General features: G+C 38.8%; 1 protein-coding gene across 3 annotated transcripts in view; it reads right to left on the minus strand.

Moving 5' to 3' along the window:
• Window positions 1–481: 481 nt before the first annotated feature.
• The window catches only part of LOC126427054 (uncharacterized), a 67,973-nt gene continuing 47,765 nt past the window's right edge, over window positions 482–20,689 (minus strand). For all 3 annotated transcript variants that reach the window (XM_050089233.1, XM_050089234.1, XM_050089232.1), the window contains 3 exons: window positions 12,358–12,489; window positions 7,523–7,695; window positions 482–730 (listed from right to left, as the gene is read on the minus strand). In XM_050089233.1, the coding sequence (XP_049945190.1) occupies window positions 643–730; window positions 7,523–7,695; window positions 12,358–12,489 (393 nt within the window). In that variant the 3' untranslated portion in view covers window positions 482–642. The remainder of the gene's footprint in view (window positions 731–7,522; window positions 7,696–12,357; window positions 12,490–20,689) is intronic.

Here is a 20,689-nt window from a genome sequence, read left to right on the forward strand (position 1 = left end):
ATTCTAAATAAACTTGTTATTTACTAGAATATATCCATAATAATCTAGATGCAGTGCAATGAGCATTTACAATTTCAGAAGAGTCGCCTTTGTGGCAAAAGCGTTATGTCCTCTTTAAAGAGGCAGCATGAGGGAGTCAACTAACCTACTTACACCAGATGTCACCTTTATCTCTTGATGTAATGATGATGTGCTGTATGACATCACATACGCAGAAGTGCACGGAACACTGACAATATTTCTTTTGTGCCTGCATAATTGTTTCAGATGTAAGTTATGGTGACACCGATTTATAGCATAGCCCGAGGCCCAGATTGTGCGGGAAGGTGGCAGTTGAGTTATGTTGTTAGCAAAATGTTATACAAGGCTTCAGTTAATCTGTATAAGGACACACAACTCAATTGTGACACCAACATAACCAGGCACCAACAATATTTGGATCAGGTATCAAGAATTATAAATACAGTAAAACAATATAATATTTATTTATTTATTTATTTATTATGAAAATTAATAGACAGTTTTATTCTATATGAATTTTGTAATTGACATTTGAATTCATGTACACACCTGAGTGAAAACGAATTACAGAATGAGTGAATATTAATTTCAAAGGAAAGGGGGAAGTAAATAAAACACAGGTCAGAGCATCCCCAACTTGCGCCATTCCTCCTTCAGCTTTGGCAGCTGCAGGCCTTCCCAGTGGCGCACCGGCATCTTGGCGAAGAACCTGCGGAAGAAGAGGCCGATGACTTCATTTAACATTCCATCAATGACAAAGTGGTTTGTGAGAGATAGTGCACTCTGATAGGGTGCAGGTGCATATCTGCTGGGGCCTTTTTCAGGGTACCATCCAAGCGTTTACCTTGACCGTGGTGTACATGCAGACAACAAATAAAATCCCTGGATTTTTCCCAGATTTACTAGTTAAAAATACATTTTTTCCTCATGCAAAAATACACTTTTCCCCTGGTGCAAAAACACTTTTACTCGGGTAAAAGTAAATTTTTATTTTTCCCTATTACTACTTTCTCTTGGAGCTATAAAACTTATCAAGCCCTTGAATGTTAAAGGTTTTATATGCCAGTACAGAATTTTCCAGTACTTTGGGAAAAGAAATCCACCAAAAAACAACACGTTTTGGAAAGATATTTGATATGCGGCAACATTTACACTGCATATTTTTGTATTACAAAAGTATTAACACACATTCCACCAAACACAGCACGGTAGCTTCAAAGTAGAATAATCAAGGTTAAGATGCCAATCATATAGCTGATGTCACATGATATCGCCAGCCAATAACAGCAGATATTCAGAGCAAAAGATAAGTTACCGTATTTACTCGAATCTAAGCCGCACTTTTTTTCCGGTTTTTGTAATCCAAAAAACCGCCTGCGGCTTAGAATCGAGTGCAAAGCAAGCGGAAGTTCTGAAAAATGTTGGTAGGTGCCGCCACAACTAACTTCTGCCGTCGAATATATGTAGCGCTACACCGGTATGCTTTGTAGGCACAAAGATAAATAGTTGCGCCAAAACCTCTGCATCAGTAAATAAATTAAAAAAAAAAGGTGGAAGACGAGCTTTCTTTTTTCTCCGCCCCGAGTTTCGACCACTGCATTTTCATACATTATCCAACGAAGTAAATACAAATTCCGTATTGTTCATCTTCGAATGTAGCAGAATTTCAATGTACTACGAAAATCCGACTGGCAAGACTGTTTGGTATGTTTGTCAATATGGCCAACTCTACGTTCTGAATTTTTTCCTACCTGTGAGAAGAGATGGTTGCTAATGGGAACCTGATGAAATGTGAATCACATGCAGTATTCTCTTCACCATACGAATATTACGAATATACACATTTTGCCATGTATTCTTTCGTGTTTGCTGCTATCTCATTTAAATGCTGTCTGCCTAATTAACTATGAAACTAGAGTGAATCAACAGCAAATGCGGAAGAATATACATATCGTGTCATGTTTATATTCGTATTATTCTTATGCCCAATAGTGATACAGTCAGAAATGAAGCAAGGCAACTGACTAGATTTTTAAATTTAAGATGACTAATTTCTGTGCAGAATTTGATGTACTAAAGAAGCGGCCGCAAAGATTTTCAAACGGAGAAAAATTTTCGCCTAACTCTCGTTCAGAACATGTTCTATCATACACAGTGTATTATTTGGTTCTTGTTGATCATTATCAAAGAAAGCAGCAGTGTAAGTAACAACAAATAGTACTCTCTTGCCATCGTTTCACTAATGAGACGATTCCTCTCTTTCTTTTAATTGTAAGCGGCGTTAGCGAGCACAAAAGCAAGTCCTGCCACGAGCGGCGACAGGCCGTAACAGGCACTATCAGAATGCGATAAACAATGCATGACACAGTACAATAATGCATTTTCAGCTTAGAGTGACGTAAACACATATAACAAAGAAAACGGCACTTATCAGATCAAAGCAAAATAAGCAATCGATTCAAACCAAACGAAGCACGTGAAAAAGGAAGAGTACCCGTATAAATACGGACGGAGCGCCTGACGCATAGCAATGGCTACCTGGTAAAGCTTACCTGCTAAGCTTACGACTCGAACCAAACTACTGCAGCTGTATCGTCATTCATTCAACCTAAATTGTGTTTCATATTACAATGGACCAACTTTGTTTCAAATTGGAGGTGCGGCTTAAAACTTTTCTCTCCCCTGGAATTTTGAGTCTCAAATTTCACGTGCGGCTTAGATTCGGGAATTTTTTTCCCCATGGTTTTGAGTCTCATTTTTCAGGTGCGGCTTAGATCCGAGTGCGGCTTAGGTTCGAGTAAATACGGTATGTAGTCAGCCAATAGCAACATCACTGATAAGTAGCGCACCAAAAATTTCATGGGTTACCTGGCTGAATGTGTGTTTCATCAAGCACTTATTTTTCCACATAGAATCCAATTATTTGTGAAACTGCTCAAGAACTCGCTTCACATTTTTTGAAGGATAATTGAAAGAACTAATGTAAATATCCTCCCCCCAAAGAACCATGGACCTTGCCGTTGGTGGGGAGGCTTGCGCGCCTCAGCGATACAGATAGCCGTGCCGTAGGTGCAACCACAACGGAGGGGTATCTGTTGAGAGGCCAGACAAACATGTGGTTCCTGAAGAGGGGCAGCAGCCTTTTCAGTAGTTGCAGGGGCAACAGCCTGGATGATTGACTGATCTGGCATTCTAACACTAACTAAAACGGCCTTGTTGCGCTGGTACTGTGAACGGCTGAAAGCAAGGGGAAACTACAGCCGTAATTTTTCCCGAGGGTACGCAGCTTTACTGTATGGTTAAATGATGATGGCGTCCTCTTGGGTAAAATATTCTGGAGGTAAAATAGTCCCCCATTTGGATCTCCGGGTGGGGACTACTCAGGAGGACGTCGTTATCAGGAGAAAGAAAACTGGTGTTCTACAGATCGGAGCATGGAATGTCAGATCCCTTAATTGGGCAGGTAGGTTAGAAAATTTAAAAAGGGAAATGGATAGGTTAAAGTTAGATACAGTGGGAATTAGTGAAGTTCGGTGGCAGGAGGAACAAGACTTTTGGTCAGGCAAATACAGGGTTATAAATACAAAATCAAATAGGGGTAATGCAGGAGTCGGTTTAATAATTAATAAAAAAAAATAGGAGTGCGGGTAAGCTACTACAAACAGCATAGTGAACGCATTATTGTGGCCAAGATAGACAAGAAGCCCACACCTATAACAGTTGCACAAGTTTATAGGCCAACTAGCTCTGCAGATGACAAAGAAATTGTAGAAATGTATGATGAAAGAAAAGAAATTATTCAGATAGTGAAGGGAGACGAAAATTTAATAGTCTTTGGTGACTGGAATTCGGTAGTAGGAAAAGGGAGAGAAGGAAACGTAGTAGGTGAATATGGATTGGGAAGAAGAAATGAAAGAGGAAGCCACCTGATAGAATTTTGTACAGAGCACAACTTAATCATAGCTAACACTTGGTTCAAGAATCATAAAAGAAGGTTGTATACATGGAAGAAGAAGCCTGGAGATACTGACAGGTTTCAGATAGATTATATAATGCTAAGACAGAGATTTAGAAACCAGGTTTTAAATTGCAAGACATTTCCAGGGACAGATGTGGACTCTGACCACAATCTATTGGTTATGAACTGTAGATTAAAACTGAAGAAACTGCAAAAAGGTGGGAATTTAAGGAGATGGGACCTGGATAAACTTGAAGAACCAGAGGTTGTACAGAGTTTCAGGGAGAGCATAAGGGAACAATTGACAGGAATGAGGGAAAGAAATACAGTAGAAGAAGAATGGGTAGCTTTGAGAGATGAGGTAGTGAAGGCAGCAGAGGATCAAGTAGGTAAAAAGATGAGGGCTAGTAGAAATCCTTGGGTAACAGAAGAAATATTGAATTTAATCGATGAAAGGAGAAAATATAAAAATGCAGTAAATGAAGCAGGCAAAAAGGAATACAAACGTCTCAAAAATGAGATCAACAAGAAGTGCAAAATGGCTAAGCAGGGATGGCTAGAGGACAAATGTAAGGATGTAGAGGCTTATCTCACTAGGGGCAAGATAGATACTGCCTACCGGAAAATTAAAGAGACCTTTGGAGAAAAGAGAACCACTTGTATGAATATCAAGAGCTCAGATGAAAACCCAGTTCTAAGCAAAGAAGGGAAAGCAGAAAGGTGGAAGGAGTATATAGAGGGTCTATACAAGGGCAATGTACTTGAGGACAATATTATGGAAATGGAAGAGGATGTAGATGAAGATGAAATGGGAGATACGATACTGCGTGAAGAGTTTGACAGAGCACTGAAACAAGGCCCCAGGAGTAGACAACATTCCATTAGAACTACTGATGGCCTTGGGAGAGCCAGTCCTGACAAAACTCTACCATCTGATGATGTACGAGACAAGCGAAATACCCTCAGACTTCAAGATGAATATAATAATTCCAATCCCAAAGAAAGCAGGTGCTGACAACTGTGAAAATTATCGTACAATCAGTTTAATAAGTCACGGATGCAAAATACTAACGTGAATTCCTTACAGATGAATGGAAAAACTGGTAGAAGCCGACATTGGGGAAGATCAGTTTGGATTCCGTAGAAATATTGGAACACGTGAGGCAATACTCACCCTACGACTTATCTTAGAAGCTAGATTAAGGAAAGGCAAACCTACGTTTCTAGCATTTGTAGACATGGAGAAAGCTTTTGACAATGTTGACTGCAATACTCTTTCATATTCTGAAGGTGGCAGGGGTAAAATACAGGGAGCGAAAGACTATTTGCAATTTGTACAGAAAGCAGATGGCAGTCACAAGAGTTGAGGGGCATGAAAGGGAAGCAGTGGTTGGGAAGGGAGTGAGACAGAGTTGTAGCCTATCCCCGATGTTATTCAATCTGTATATTGAGCAAACAGTAAAGGAACCAAAAGAAAAATTCGGAGTAGGTATTAAAATCCATGGAGAAGAAATAAAACTTTGAGGTTCGCCAATGACATTGTGATTCTGTCAGAGACAGCAAAGGACTTGGAAGAGCAGTTGAACGGAATGGGCAGTGTCATGAAAGGAGGGTATAAGATGAACATTAACAAAAGCAGAACGAGGATAATGGAATGTAGTCGAATTAAGTCGGGTGATGCTGAGGGAATCAGATTAGGAAATGAGACACTTAAAGTAGTAAAGGAGTTTTGCTATTTGGGGAGCAAAATAACTGATGATGGTCAAAGTAGAGAGGATATAAAATGTAGACTGGCAATGGCAAGGAAAGCGTTTCTGAAGAAGAGAAATTTATTAATATCGAGTATAGATTCAAGTGTCAGGAAGTCGTTTCTGAAAGTATTTGTATGGAGTGTGGCCATGTATGAAAGTGAAACATGGACTATAAATAGTTTGGACTAGATGAGAATAGAAGCTTTCGAAATGTGGTGCTACAGAAGAATGCTGAAGATTAGATGGGTAGATCACATAACTAATGAGGAAGTATTAAATAGGATTGTGGAGAAGAGAAGTTTGTGGCACAACTTGACTAGAAGAAGGGCTCGGTTGGTAGGACATGTTCTGGGACATCAAGGGTTCACCAATTTAGTATTGGAGGGCAGGGTGGAGGGTAAAAATCGTAGATGGAGACCAAGAGGTGAATACACTAAACAGATTCAGAAGGATGTAGGTTGCAGTAGGTACTGGGAGATGAAGAACTTTGCACAGGATGGAGTAGCATGGAGAGATGCATAAAAACAGTCTCAGGACTGAAGACCACAACAACAACAATGTAAATATGAAAAACTAACTTTGAATCTTGGTCTTCTTTAGCCTGCATAACCCTTTAGGATATATCGAACACAAATGTAGCTGTAAAATTTTAAGTAATGATATAAATCGATGGTCTTTTCAGCCTGAAATTTTTCTAAGTGTTAAGTTTTGAATTAACGCTCCGTAAGTTAGGAAATTCATTGCACATTCTCACGTGCAACATAATTCATCTTACATAAAAGGAAATTTACTCTGTAAGTAACGCTTCTCAAACCACTGTTCACAATATTTTCGTGCTACCTGTTAGCAATGTAAACAGTTGTGACTTCATAGTCATCAAAATGAGGAAGAAGCATCAAAAGCAGTTTGTTGTTCGCTATGCTGCAGAGTCTTTGACAAATTTCGCTCTCGGCAGATTCTTGGGTGTGCACTGTGTTTTGTTGTTGTAAGTGGCACATTTTCTTCGCCACTGAAGTTTTTATATTGGTGGTGTTATTTTATTTATGTCTTATTGCTGCAGAATTATTCTGCAGTAGTAGGCTAGACAAATTCTTTGTTAGAGTATCAGTGCTTACCAGTCAAAATTATAAAAATTTAACTGAAAACTAAAATATGAAAAATTCCCAGAATTCCAAAAATTTCCACATATTTTCCTAATTTCTCACGGATGAAAAAATTCCTGGAGTTTGCCCAGATTTCCTGGTTGTCTCCGGACATATACAACCTGCCTTATTGATTTACAGACCACAAAAAACCTAAATCCGTAAAAAATTTAAATCAAGCCTTTTGTGAAATCTGGTGGACAATTCCTGATTACACAGGGGTGTCCAGATGTACAAATAACAAGTGGAAGAACTTAGCCACTTTGAAAGTATGTCTGAAAACGATTTCTAATGTGACTTAAAGCGTATAAGGCCTGAACTTTCAATGTAAAAACCATTAAAAAATTGGGGGTTGCTCAATAGCAATGAAGAGCTGAATGTTGAGAGTTATTGGGGGAGACAGGAGAACAAGCAAGTGTTTCAATGAAAAGTGTGGACTGGAAGCGGTAACTGTGACCATAGTGGTGATTACAGGACACTCAGCCAAGTGAAGGGGTGCAGGGTGGACCAAGGAAGCTCTCTGCCGAATTACGAAAAAACGATAAAACACTGAGATGGAATATGCGATGCCAGAAAACAAGATTTGGCCTGCAATGCCTCAGTCTAGACAGAGCAGAAACAGTGTTCAATATGCAGCAGACGTGGCTTACTTCTGCTGGATGTCACGCAGCACCTCTTTCTCTGCGGGAGTCAGCCCATCGCGCAGGATCTGCAGATTGGACTGCAGCTCTCGCACACTGTTGACACCGACGAGGTGCGTCGCCTGCCCCTCACGCGTCAAGGCGTGGTGCACCGCCAGCCGTGCAAGCTCCACTCCCCTCTCCTGCGTCAGTGAAACAGAACTGGTCAGAATGGTGTATTCGATCCTATATTTAGTGCAGGACCTGATACTTAAGTATTTCTCAAATATACAGCTTGTCTTTTCAGTGTCAGGCATTTCTGTATGATTTTGAGTAGCTAATTGACACTTTTGGTTACTAACTTTGAAGATTTTGCTTTTCATAATCAGTACTGTTAATAAAGTGTGGGGCACATATATATAATGTAAATTTCAAAATTTTTCTTAAATTCCTACTTTCATGTAAACAGGGAAAGTGATTATGAATTCAATAAAATATTAAATATGAGCAAGTATTAAAGGCTTTAAAAAGTGAACAACAACAATGTATGTGTCAAAAGTTTAGTGAAAATCTTTAAACTTGACAACAGTTCAGCAACTTGTGTATCCCTGACCTACCCCAGTATCCCTATTACAGATAGAGGACCTACAGTTCAACATATGGAATCCAAATTGCATGTCATTTCTGGCAATCTGAAGGCCAATTTAAAGGCAGACTGCAAAAAAAAAAACGTGGTCCAACTGGGATTTGATACTGCAAATTATTAGTTTCTGGACACATGCTTCATCAATAGCCCACTGGGTTCTACTTTCAAAAAGTGTAAAATGTATTACATTGAATTTGACAAAAGTCACAGACGAGAAAAAATATTTTTATGTTAGTAAACTGAAAATACCTAAAATATAATAATTGTAATGATGTTACACAAAAACGTTACACGAATAAAGAAGTTTTCTCTGAAATTATCTGCATGTAATTAAATGAAAAATAGTTACTGTTCGGAAGTAATAAATATGTGCCTGACAGAAGCTACAAGTTCTGATCTTGTCATGTTGGTTGTTGTCTTTATCTGGGCTTGCCTTTTCCATTTGCCTTTTTTGTGACTTTGGACTGAAATGATGATGACTGACAGCAAATTTTGGTCTGGCACGTTAAAACGGGAAATCAAAATTAGTGTCATTTTTTACACATTAGAAAATAGGTCATCAGATTTCGTTGCCTATGCTAAGTATTTCAGTGCAATAAAAATTACCTAGTGGCATTAATTATTCCCAAAGTCATAAATTTATGAATGACGTAATAACCATCTCAGTTGCAATTATTGTGTTAACCTTTTATTCATCATGAGAACAGTAAAGCTGTAACTAATTTATGCATGAAGTCATATTGGTATAAAGGTGAATTTTTTCACTCAGGTTTGGAAAGCTGCTATGCAGTTACATTTGTAGGAAATAACTTCCACAAGAGGCTATACAAGTCTTAACCTGCTTCACTTTACTGGCAAACACATTCTGCAGATTTCATTGTGATGTGCTTCTCTCATATGCCGTCATGTCAGTTTTTAAGAGACAAAGTGTGCATTGGCGATTTTGATCCTCTACAAACTTTGCAGCTCCCCAAAGAAAAAAGTCTGGTGGAGTAAGGTCGGGTCAGCGAGGAGCCATATGTTTTTTGAGATGACATGTTCCTCAAAAAATTTTCCTAGAAGACATACAGTGTTGTTAGCTTGCAGGCAGTAGTGCCATCTTGCAGTCTATTGTCTGCCTTTAGCTGCCCAATGAAATCATGGCTCATTTAACGATAATGTTCACTGTTCACAGTTTCTTCAAAACTAAAGGCCCACTAATTTTTCATCCGGATACTGCTACCCTCACTCCAATTTTCTGGTAACGCAATGGCATTTTAAGCACAGTATGAGGCACCTCCATTGACTATGATCGTGTGTCTCATGTGTTAATATGAGCAATCAGGTGGAACTAGGTGTCGTCTGTAAAGAAGCTTATGTCAAGAATATCAATGGTTTTCCTCTCAATAAAAGATGTAAACCAATTGCAGAAATGGATTCACTTTTCACAAACTGCATCGATCAATTTGTGCAATGCTCTCACTTTATAGGGGAACACATTCAATATTTGGCTAACCACTTGTTGAATAGTTGCAAGACCAATATCTTTTTCTCGTGCCAACTTGTACAGTTTATTGGGCTCTGGTGCCCACAGTCAAAAATATCCAACAATGTCTGTTCATTAGTTTAGATGGTCTTCCAGTTCATTTGGCATCCAACAACGAGTTCATCTCCCAAAATTTCTCAGTAAGTCAACGAACCACATTATGATGAGATACAGCTGTTCCCAGAAATTTTTCAGCAAATGTTCCCTGCTCTGAATCTGTGTATTCATCACCCAGTTGAAACACATGTTTGACAAGAAAAATATATACCTCAGTTGAAAGCATCATAATTTAAAAACAGACTGAACTCCCAAACACTACACATCACATCCAGTACCTTTCATCAACTGAACCAAACAGTTGAATGTTACACAACAGTGGAACAAATTAAAAAATAATCACATATCTACGAACGAACAGTTCTGCTAATTTGTTTTGAACATCCGACATAATCCACATCTGTTGGTCACAGTCCAGTGCACAACAACTTTACAATCACACTGTATCTAATAGTGATGGGGCCTTTTGGATTGACCCATTTCGATTTTCTTCACACTTATTGGATGTGAAGTTCAGTGCCCAGACACCAATTTCCTAAAGCAGTACATAACACTGAGGAAAAAGGATTTTGAGGTGTTTTGAACAATGCCACATATAGAATACTTTGTGGTCCTCCGTAATGCTGAATGTCTTGAAACTGCAAGTTCACATGGTCGATTATTGTCACAAACAAAACTTTTTAATTTTAATTGTATTTTATATTTATTATCAAGTCGCAAAGTTAAAAACAAATATTGAAGCAAAAATTTTTAATAAAAATATTATGCTTCATTTTTAATTACTAAGAACATGGAAATGCAGGTATTCATAATAAGAGGAGAATTAAAAGCTTGAAGAATCACCACTAGATGTCAGGCCTAGCGCAATGAGCTTCCAGCAAATTGTTGAAGTTGTAGGGATGTTATCTGAACAGACGGATCACATTTTTACAGTGGGACTGGATATGAGAAAATTATCTGCTAGGTGGATGCCGCGACTCTTAATCCATGATCAGAAACCCATCAGAATGGAAATGTCTGAACAATGTTTGACCCATCTTAAGGGCAACCAACAAGATTTTTCATGCTGGTTTGTGACCACAGATGAATCACTACTATGATTATGATGATGATGATGATGATGATGATCATGAAGTCCCGTACTCCGAGGAGCATAGGGGACGACGCAAAAGACGCGCACCGACGACTAGGCAAGGTCCTAATGGAGGTGGTTTGCCACTGCCTTCCAACAACCAAAGGAAGCAAAGGCAATACGGTCAGGTGGAAAGGTCATGATATCAGATATCTCTCTCAAGGGATTCTCTCAAAAGATTACCTTTCCACTGGTCAAACAAGTATGGGACAATACTGTGCTAACCTCCTGGATCAATTACAGCAAAAAACACATGAAGAAAGGTCAATTTAGCAATGAAGAAAATCATTTTCATCAAGGCAATGACTGCCCACACACTAATGTCATTGCCACAGCAAAAATATGTTAACTATGGCACGAAGTGTTATCACATCCACCTTATTCACCTGATTTCACTCTATCAGACTTCCATCTCTTCCCCAAGATCAAAATTTTCCTCGGTGAATGGAAATTCTCTTCAAACGAAGAACTGACAGCCAAAGTTGGTGGGTATTTTGCAGGCCCGGAGGGATTTAATTTTCAAGATGGGATCAAGACACTGGAACAAGGCCATTAAAGTACACAGAGATTACAATGTGGGGGGGGGGGGTGGGGGGGGGGGGAGCGGCAGGAGAGGTTCACTGAGGTAAGTTGTTTCTTTCTACTACACGCTGAGAATTTCTCAAATTACCCTGTAAATTTGTACACCTTTGGAAAGTTCAGTATTTTTAAATAAAAAAATTGTGTGTGTCAATAACACTTTAATAATATGATGTCTGTATTTACCAAAATCAATTAAAAACATTTTCTTTTTGATGTTTAGCATTTTTGGATCAAACTTAAATTTATTACTGATAGCCTACTCACATTTTAGTCAAATTAGTAATTAAAAATAAAAGATGATTTTTTTTCTTAAAAATTATGATTCAATATACAATTATTATTGTTTAAACTCAATAATAATGATAATAATAATAATAAAAAAAAAGAAAATTGCTTCCAAGATGAATCAAACATTCTACATTGCCATTTGAACACTAGAATACTCCTCATTCAGCCATGAGTGATTCTGTGAACAAAGAGCTTCAAATGTTTTATATTAGATGTGTTACAGCACTCATAAATTTTTAAATTTTTTTCTTTCTCCAGTCTGAGAAGTGTGTTGTACTGCCTTAGGAAACTGATGTAAGGGTGCTGACCCTGGAATCAAAAAGTCTTAAGATCTCATTGGAAGATGTCTCTGTCACATTATATATTACAAATCTATTTAACACAGACAGGCACTGCTTTCAAATCCCAGAGTGCACACACAATGAACCCTTTACTCTGCACCTCTTATGTGTACCCTTTCTCTGCAACTTTTCCGTTTGCCTTCACTCCTCTCCCTGCATCCTTCACTCTGACCTTGCTCCTCTTCCCCTGCACCTTTTACTCTGCATCCTACAGATCTTACCCTGCATCTTTTAAGCTGCACCTTTTATTCTACACATTTCTCTACTCTGCCATGCCAGTTTCTTCACACTCACCTTGCAGTAGTCGGCCGCTGCTCGGCACACGTCCTTCAGCTCCTGGGGCGCCGGGTGCCACGGCTGCGGCCCCGAACTGCTCAGGAGACCCATTGCCACACCTGCAGCGCAGATCACGCCCACACCCTTCTCCTGTGGAAGGGACAAGCACGGGGACTGTTCAATCCGTCACTCACACACACACAGCATTCTGTAAATCCTGTCACGACGGAAAGCCCTCAGGCGCGTGGAACGCGTTGAGGTAGACATTAATAGGCAGAAGCAACCGCTGCTGGCTACTTCTCTAAACATACTAACAATAAAGTATTATGACTACTGCTAATCTGATCATACAGAGGACCACAAAGAAAAAGCAAAATGTGATCAATGACCATGAGATAACTAACAAAAGAACAATGTTCTCACTAATTTAGAGCGTACAACAAGGGGAAAAAACTTAAAATAAACAATCAAAATTCATTGGAGAGAACTCCAAAGTGTTTTTAATAAAACTGGAGTCTGACAGGCAAAGGGCTATCCCCAGTTCTTTTACTTATTTTATTTTATTTTGTTTTACACTTGTAGTTCCATAGGACAAAACTGAGGAGCAAATCTCCAAGGTCATGGAATGTGTCAGTACATGAAATTACAACATAAAAGTAATAACTGATAAAATAAAATATTTATGGAAAAAAAACAAGCCACAAGTTTACTTAAACGCAATCAACAACTTAATATCGGAATCAGCTTAATTTTTCAAGGAATTCCTCGACAAAATAGAAGGAGTGACCCATGAGGAAACCCTTCAGTTTCAATTTGAAAGCACATGGATTGCTGCTAAGATCTTTGTATTCTCGTATTTGTATTTCTTACTGAAAATGGATGCAGCAGTATACTGCACACCTTTCTGCACAAGAGTCAAGGAAGTGTGATCCAAATAAAGATTGGATTTCCGCCTAGTATTAACTGAGTGAAAGGTGCTAATTTTTGGGAATAAGCTGATATTGTTAACATGAAGCAACACTAAAGAATACATATATTGATAGGCCAAAGTCAGAATAACTGGACTAGTGAACAGGGTTGACAAGAGGTTCGTAAACTTACACCACTTACTGCCCGAACTGCCTATTTCTGAGTCAAAAATATCCTTTGGGAATGGGAAGAGTTACCCCAAAATATAATACCATACAAGATAAGCGAATGAACATAAGCAAAGTAGACTACTTTTCGTGTTGAACTATCACTTACTTCATATACCGTACGAATAGTAAAAATGGCAGCATTAAGTCTTTCAACACGATATGATACTTCTTGGCAAATTAAAACTGTGTGCCGGACCGAGACTCGAACTCGGGTTCCAGCACACAGTTTTAATCTGCCAGGAAGTTTCATATCAGCGCACACTCTGCTGCAGAGTGAAAATCTCATTCTTTGAACACGATGCTGAACTTGGACTTTCCAGGACAGTTTACCATCAATCTGAACACCCATAAATCTGAATTGTTCAGTTTCAATAATCGTATGCCCATTCTGTGAAATTAAAAAGTCGGGTCTTGTTGAAGTGTGTGTTAGAAACTGTAAAAACTGAGTCTTACTGTGATTTAGCGTTAGTTTATTTTCTACAAACCATGAACTTTGTCACAAACTGCACTATTTGAAACTGAGCCAATGTTGTACACAACATCCTTTACTACCAAGCTAGTGTCATCAGCACACAGAAATATTTTAGAATTATCTGTAATACTAGAGGACACATCATTCACATAAATGACACATCATTCATATAAATAAGGAACGGGAGTCGCCCCAGCACTGATCTCCAGGGCAGCCCCATTTGACTGTGCCCCACTCACACCCCAACATCATAGCCATTCTCAACACTGTAAATAATGACCTTTTGCTGTCTGTTGCTAAAGTCTCATCAAATGTGTGTCATGGGAAGATTGCTGGAAATGGGAAAAGGAATTAGCCTGGTCCGGCATTCTGCATAAAGTTCACATTGGAGGTTCAAAAAAACAGTTAAGTGTCAACTACCTCGAATTTGCCAATGACTTGGTGATCCCGTCAAGAAACACATGCACAGCTGTGGAACAGATCGACATGCTGGGGGGGGGGAACAAAAAAGGAGGCACAAAAAGCCGCCCTCCAAATTTATTTCAAAACGAAGTACATAACTGACAACGGAACAGTGCTCAATCATTTAACACAGAAAAAGTGGACGGTTTCAGATATGTTGGTGGAGTAATACAGACAAATGCTACTACATCAGAAGCCAATGAAGCAGGAGAGTGAAGGTTGCCACGTTGTTGTTGTTGTTGTGGTCTTCAGTCCTGAGACTGGTTTGATGCAGCTCTCCATGCTACTCTATCGTGTGCAAGCTTTTTCATCTCCCAGTACCTACTGCAACCTACATCCTTCTGAATCTGCTTAGTGTATTCATCTCTTGGTCTCCCTCTACGATTTTTACCCTCCACGCTGCCCTCCAATACTAAATTGGTCATCCCTTGATGCCTCAGAACATGTCCTACCAACCGATCCCTTCTTCTGGTCAAGTTGTGCCACAAACTTCTCTTCTCCCCAATCCTATTCAATACTTCCTCATTAGTTATGTGATCTACCCATCTAATCTTCAGCATTCTTCTGTAGCACCACATTTCGAAAGCTTCTATTCTCTTCTTGTCCAAACTATTTATCGTCCATGTTTCACTTCCATACATGGCTACACTCCATACGAATACTTTCAGAAATGACTTCCTGAGACTTAAATCAATACTGGATGTTAACAAATTTCTCTTCTTCAGAAACGCTTTCCTTGCCATTGCCAGCCTACATTTTATATCCTCTCTACTTCGACCATCATCAGTTATTTTGCTCCCCAAATAGCAAAACTCCTTTACTACTTTAAGTGCCTCATTTCCTAATCTAATTCCCTCAGCATCACCCGACTTAATTAGACTACATTCCATTATCCTTGTTTTGCTTTTGTTGATGTTCATCTTATATCCTCCTTTCAAGACACTGTCCATTCCATTCAACTGCTCTTCCAAAGCCTTTGCTGTATCTGACAGAATTACAATGTCATCGGCGAACCTCAAAGTTTTTATTTCTTCTCCATGAATTTTAATACCTACTCCAAATTTTTCTTTTGTTTCCTTTACTGCTTTCTCAATATACAGATTGAACAACATCGGGGAGAGGCTACAACCCTGTCTTACTCCCTTCCCAACCACTGCTTCCCTTTCATGTCCCTCGACTCTTATAACTGCCATTTGGTTTCTGTACAAATTGTAAATAGCCTTTCGCTCCCTGTATTTTACCCCTGCCACCTTTAGAATTTGAAAGAGAGTATTCCAGTCAACATTGTCAAAAGCTTTCTCTAAGTCTACAAATGCTAGAAACGTAGGTTTGCCTTTCCTTAATCTTTCTTCTAAGATAAGTCGTAAGGTCAGTATTGCCTCACGTGTTCCAGTGTTTCTACGGAATCCAAACTGATCTTCCCCGAGGTCGGCTTCTACTAGTTTTTCCATTCGTCTGTAAAGAATTCGTGTTAGTATTTTGCAGCTGTGACTTATTAAGCTGATAGTTCGGTAATTTTCACATCTGTCAACATCTGCTTTCTTTGGGATTGGAATTATTATATTCTTCTTGAAGTCTGAGGGTATTTCGCCTGTTTCATACATCTTGCTCACCAGATGGTAGAGTTTTGTCAGGACTGGCTCTCCCACGGCCGTCAGTAGTTCCAATGGAATATTGTCTACTCCGGGGGCCTTGTTTCGACTCAGGTCTTTCAGTGCTCTGTCAAACTCTTCACGCAGTATCGTATCTCCCATTTCATCTTCATCTACATCATCTTCCATTTCCATAATATTGTCCTCAAGTACATCGCCCTTGTATAGACCCTCTATATACTCTTTCCACCTTTCTGCTTTCCCTTCTTTGCTTAGAACTGGGTTTCCGTCTGAGCTCTTGATATTCATACAAGTCGTTCTCTTATCTCCAAAGGGCTCTTTAATTTTCCTGTAGGCGGTATCTATCTTACCCCTAGTGAGATAGGCCTCTACATCCTTACATTTGTCCTCTAGCCATCCCTGCTTAGCCATTTTGCACTTCCTGTCGATCTCATTTTTGAGACGTTTGTATTCCTTTTTGCCTGTTTCACTTACTGCATTTTTATATTTTCTCCTTTCATCAATTAAATTCAATATTTCTTCTGTTACCCAAGGATTTCTACTAGCCCTCGTCTTTTTACCTACTTGATCCTCTGCTGCCTTCACTACCTCATCCCTCAAAGCTACCCATTCTTCTTCTACTGTATTTATTTCCCCCATTCCTGTCAATTGCTCCCTTATGCTCTCCCTGAATCTCTGTACAACCTCTGGTTCTTTTAGTTTATCCAGGTCCCATCTCCTTAAATTCCCACCTTTTTGCAGTTTCTTCAGTTTTAATCTACAGGTCATAACCAATAGATTGTGGTCAGAGTCCACATCTGCCCCTGGAAATGTCTTACAATTTAAAACCTGGTTCCTAAATCTCTGTCTTACCATTATATAATCTATCTGATACCTTTTAGTATCTCCAGGGTTCTTCCATGTATACAACCTTCTTTCATGATTCTTAAACCAAGTGTTAGTTATGATTATGTTGTGCTCTGTGCAAAATTCTACCAGGCGGCTTCCTCTTTCATTTCTGTCCCCCAATCCATATTCACCTACTATGTTTCCTTCTCTCCCTTTTCCTACACTCGAATTCCAGTCACCCATGACTATTAAATTTTCGTCTGCCTTCACAATCTGAATAATTTCTTTTATTTCATCATACATTTCTTCAATTTCTTCGTCATCTGCAGAGCTAGTTGGCATATAAACTTGTACTACTGTAGTAGGTGTGGGCTTCGTATCTAACTTGGCCACAATAATGCGTTCACTATGCTGTTTGTAGTAGCTTACCCGCATTCCTATTTTCCTATTCATTATTAAACCTACTCCTGCATTACCCCTATTTGATTTTGTGTTTATAACCCTGTAGTCACCTGACCAGAAGTCTTGTTCCTCCTGCCACCGAACTTCACTAATTCCCACTATATCTAACTTCAACCTATCCATTTCCCTTTTTAAATTTTCTAACCTACCTGCCCGATTAAGGGATCTGACATTCCACGCTCCGATCCATAGAACGCCAGTTTTCTTTCTCCTGATAACGACATCCTCTTGAGTAGTCCCCGCCCGGAGATCCGAATGGGGGACTATTTTACCTCCGGAATATTTTACCCAAGAGGACGCCATCATCATGTAATCATACAGTAAAGCTGCATGCCCTCGGGAAAAATTACGGCTGTAGTTTCCCCTTGCTTTCAGCCGTTCGCAGTACCAGCACAGCAAGGCCGTTTTGGTTATTGTTACAAGGCCAGATCAGTCAATCATCCAGACTGTTGCCCTTGCAACTACTGAAAAGGCTGCTGCCCCTCTTCAGGAACGACACGTTTGTCTGGCCTCTCAACAGATACCCCTCCGTTGTGGTTGCACCTACGGTACGGCTATCTGTATCGCTGAGGCACGCAAGCCCCCCACCAACGGCAAGGTCCATGGTTCATGGGGGGGAAGGTTGCCACATGTTCTATAAAAGGACAAAGACAATCTCAATGCTAAACTCGGGCACTACGACAAAGTGATCAAAACTGAATGTCTATACACAAGCGAATACCTCAGAATGGTAGGACAGACTGTAATGAGAGAAGGCAAGGAGTTTGAGCGTAAGATAACAGACAGGCAGAATAACTTGCAAGGAAAAGGGGAGGGGACAGAGATAGCAGCCAACTGATTGAATCAATAAGGAAATTGTGATTAAATCTCTATGGACATCTGTTCAGAATGGATGCAACATGACTGACAAACAGACCTTAAGTCTCTGATGAATGGTTTGAATACGTATGGAAGGATCTCGACAGTACTGGGACTGAATCAGAAAGATGTCTCAGTACAGATCACTGATGCCTTCTAAGTTTAAGTTCATGACCAAATACCACAATGGAACATTACATGTAAATGCTCTTCTGGAAATTGGTAAACAGAAAGAACTGACATTATCTTTTCAGAAAACCAATATACAAATTCTAGCAGTCCAGAAAAATAAGATTCTTGGTTGAGAATGAAGTTGATACACAACATTATAAAATTTATAATGGAAAACTAGTAATAACAACCTGCAGATGTTTGTAACAGCATTTTATGTGCACAAAAAAAACTGTGGATAGTATAACAGATTTAAGTCACAAGCAGAAAAAATGTCAATGTTAACAATACAGTGCAAGATTAAAATCCATACCCTTACAAATTGTCATGCACCTATAAATCGAGACAACAGAATGGCTCTAAACAAAGTAAACTAATTCTGGATTTTGTAGAAAATGACATCTCCAACATACCTAAAAGCAATGTTAAAATTCTTCTTGGTGACTTCAATATGCAAGTTGAGATGTAAAAATGTTTTAACAATATTGAAGGTGAATATCCAGTACACTTGAGAACAAAAGAAATGGTGAGAAACTGATCAAAATTTGTAAAATGTCTAAGATAAAACTAATGTCCACACAATTTCCCAAATTTTCAGGGAAAGCTAAATCTTGGACATACCTAACTGGAGGAGTGCAGAAAGTTGAAATAAGCAGTTCACATAATATGCAAAAAAACCTGGTGATTTCTCAAACTGGGGAACAATCAAGAATGGGGTGCCGCAAGGTTCGGTCTTGGGTCCTCTTCTGTTCTTAATATATATTAACGACTTGCCATTCTATATTCACGAAGATGCAAAGCTGGTACTTTTTGCTGATGATACAAGAATAGCTATCACACCCAACAGACACGAATTAACTGGCGAAATTGTAAATGATGTTTTTCAGAAAATCATTGAGTGGTTCTCTGCAAATGGGCTCTCATTAAACTTTGACAAAACACAGTACACACAGTTCCACACAGTAAAAGGAATGACACCATTAATAAATATAGACTTCGATCAGAAATCGGTAGCTAAGGTAGAATATTCAAAATTTCTAGGTGTATGCATTGATGAGGGGTTGAACTGTAAAAAACTCACTGAAGATCTGCTGAAATGTTTGAGTTCAGCTACTTATGCTATTAGGGTCATTGCAAATTTTGGCGATATACATCTCAGTAAATTAGCTTACCACGCCTATTTTCATTCTCTGCTTTTGTATGGCATCATATTCTGAGGTAACTCATCATCATTGAGTAAAAGAGTGTTCATTGCACAAAAGCGTGTAATCAGAAGAATTGCTGGAGCTCATCCAAGGTCATCCTGCAGACACTTATTTAAAGAGCTAGAGATCTTCACTGTAGCCTCACTATATATATTCACTTATGAAATTTGTTATTAACAATCAGAACGAATTCAAAAGTAACAGCAGTGTACATGGCTACAACACTAAGAGAAAGGATGACCTTCACTACTCAAGATTAAATCTAACTTTGGCTCAGAAGGGGGTAAATTATGCTGCCACAAAAGTCTTTGGTCACCTGCCTAATAGCATCAAAAGTCTGACAGATACCCATATAGCATTTAAAAGGAAACTAAAAGAATTTCTTAATGGCAACTCCTCCTGCTCATTAGATGAATATATTAAGTGGGCAATTTCTCCAAACTCCACAAAAAAGAAGTAAGTGTCATGTAATATTTTGCATAATGTAATATCTTGTATAGACACCTTTTATTAACCTGACATGTTGCACATCATTACAAAGTGTCGTATTCATGATCTATGGAACAAGTACTAATCTCTAATCGAAATCTAGAAGAATTTCAATTGGATCACATAAAAAACACTCAAAAGGAACATCAAGGAAATTATGAATGCTAAAGGGATTAAAAAAACTGAGGAATGTGATCCAGTCCGTTGTCCCTCTAATGTTAAAAGAAGATTTCTCCCATATAAAACATAAAACAAGACCCAGAAAGTGATCAGATACAAATCCAGTAGAGCCAATAGGGTCTTTCCCAGAGGTGACTGATCACCATAAGTTTAACAAACTGATTTGAAATATTGTTAAGTTAGGTCTTTAAGGAAATCATGAAAAGGAAAATGTGCAATGAAAAGCTTCAGGTGACACTGTTTCTTCACAATGTGGCTGTAAACAAATTACTCTGTTGGTTTCTGACCAGCCATATGTTTTACAGTGACAAATCACAATTTTACAACAATAATGTCACATCTCAAACCTGAAATCTTGTGGTGGTTTGTAAAAAGTACAAAGCAATGGTTGTAACATTATTAACATACAATTTTTTTTATCAAAATAAACCAGCAGAATGTCTGTATGATTAAAAATTCACTCATTTCCTG

Source organism: Schistocerca serialis, chromosome 11 (assembly GCF_023864345.2).
Source record: "Schistocerca serialis cubense isolate TAMUIC-IGC-003099 chromosome 11, iqSchSeri2.2, whole genome shotgun sequence".
NCBI lineage: Eukaryota > Metazoa > Arthropoda > Insecta > Orthoptera > Acrididae > Schistocerca > Schistocerca serialis.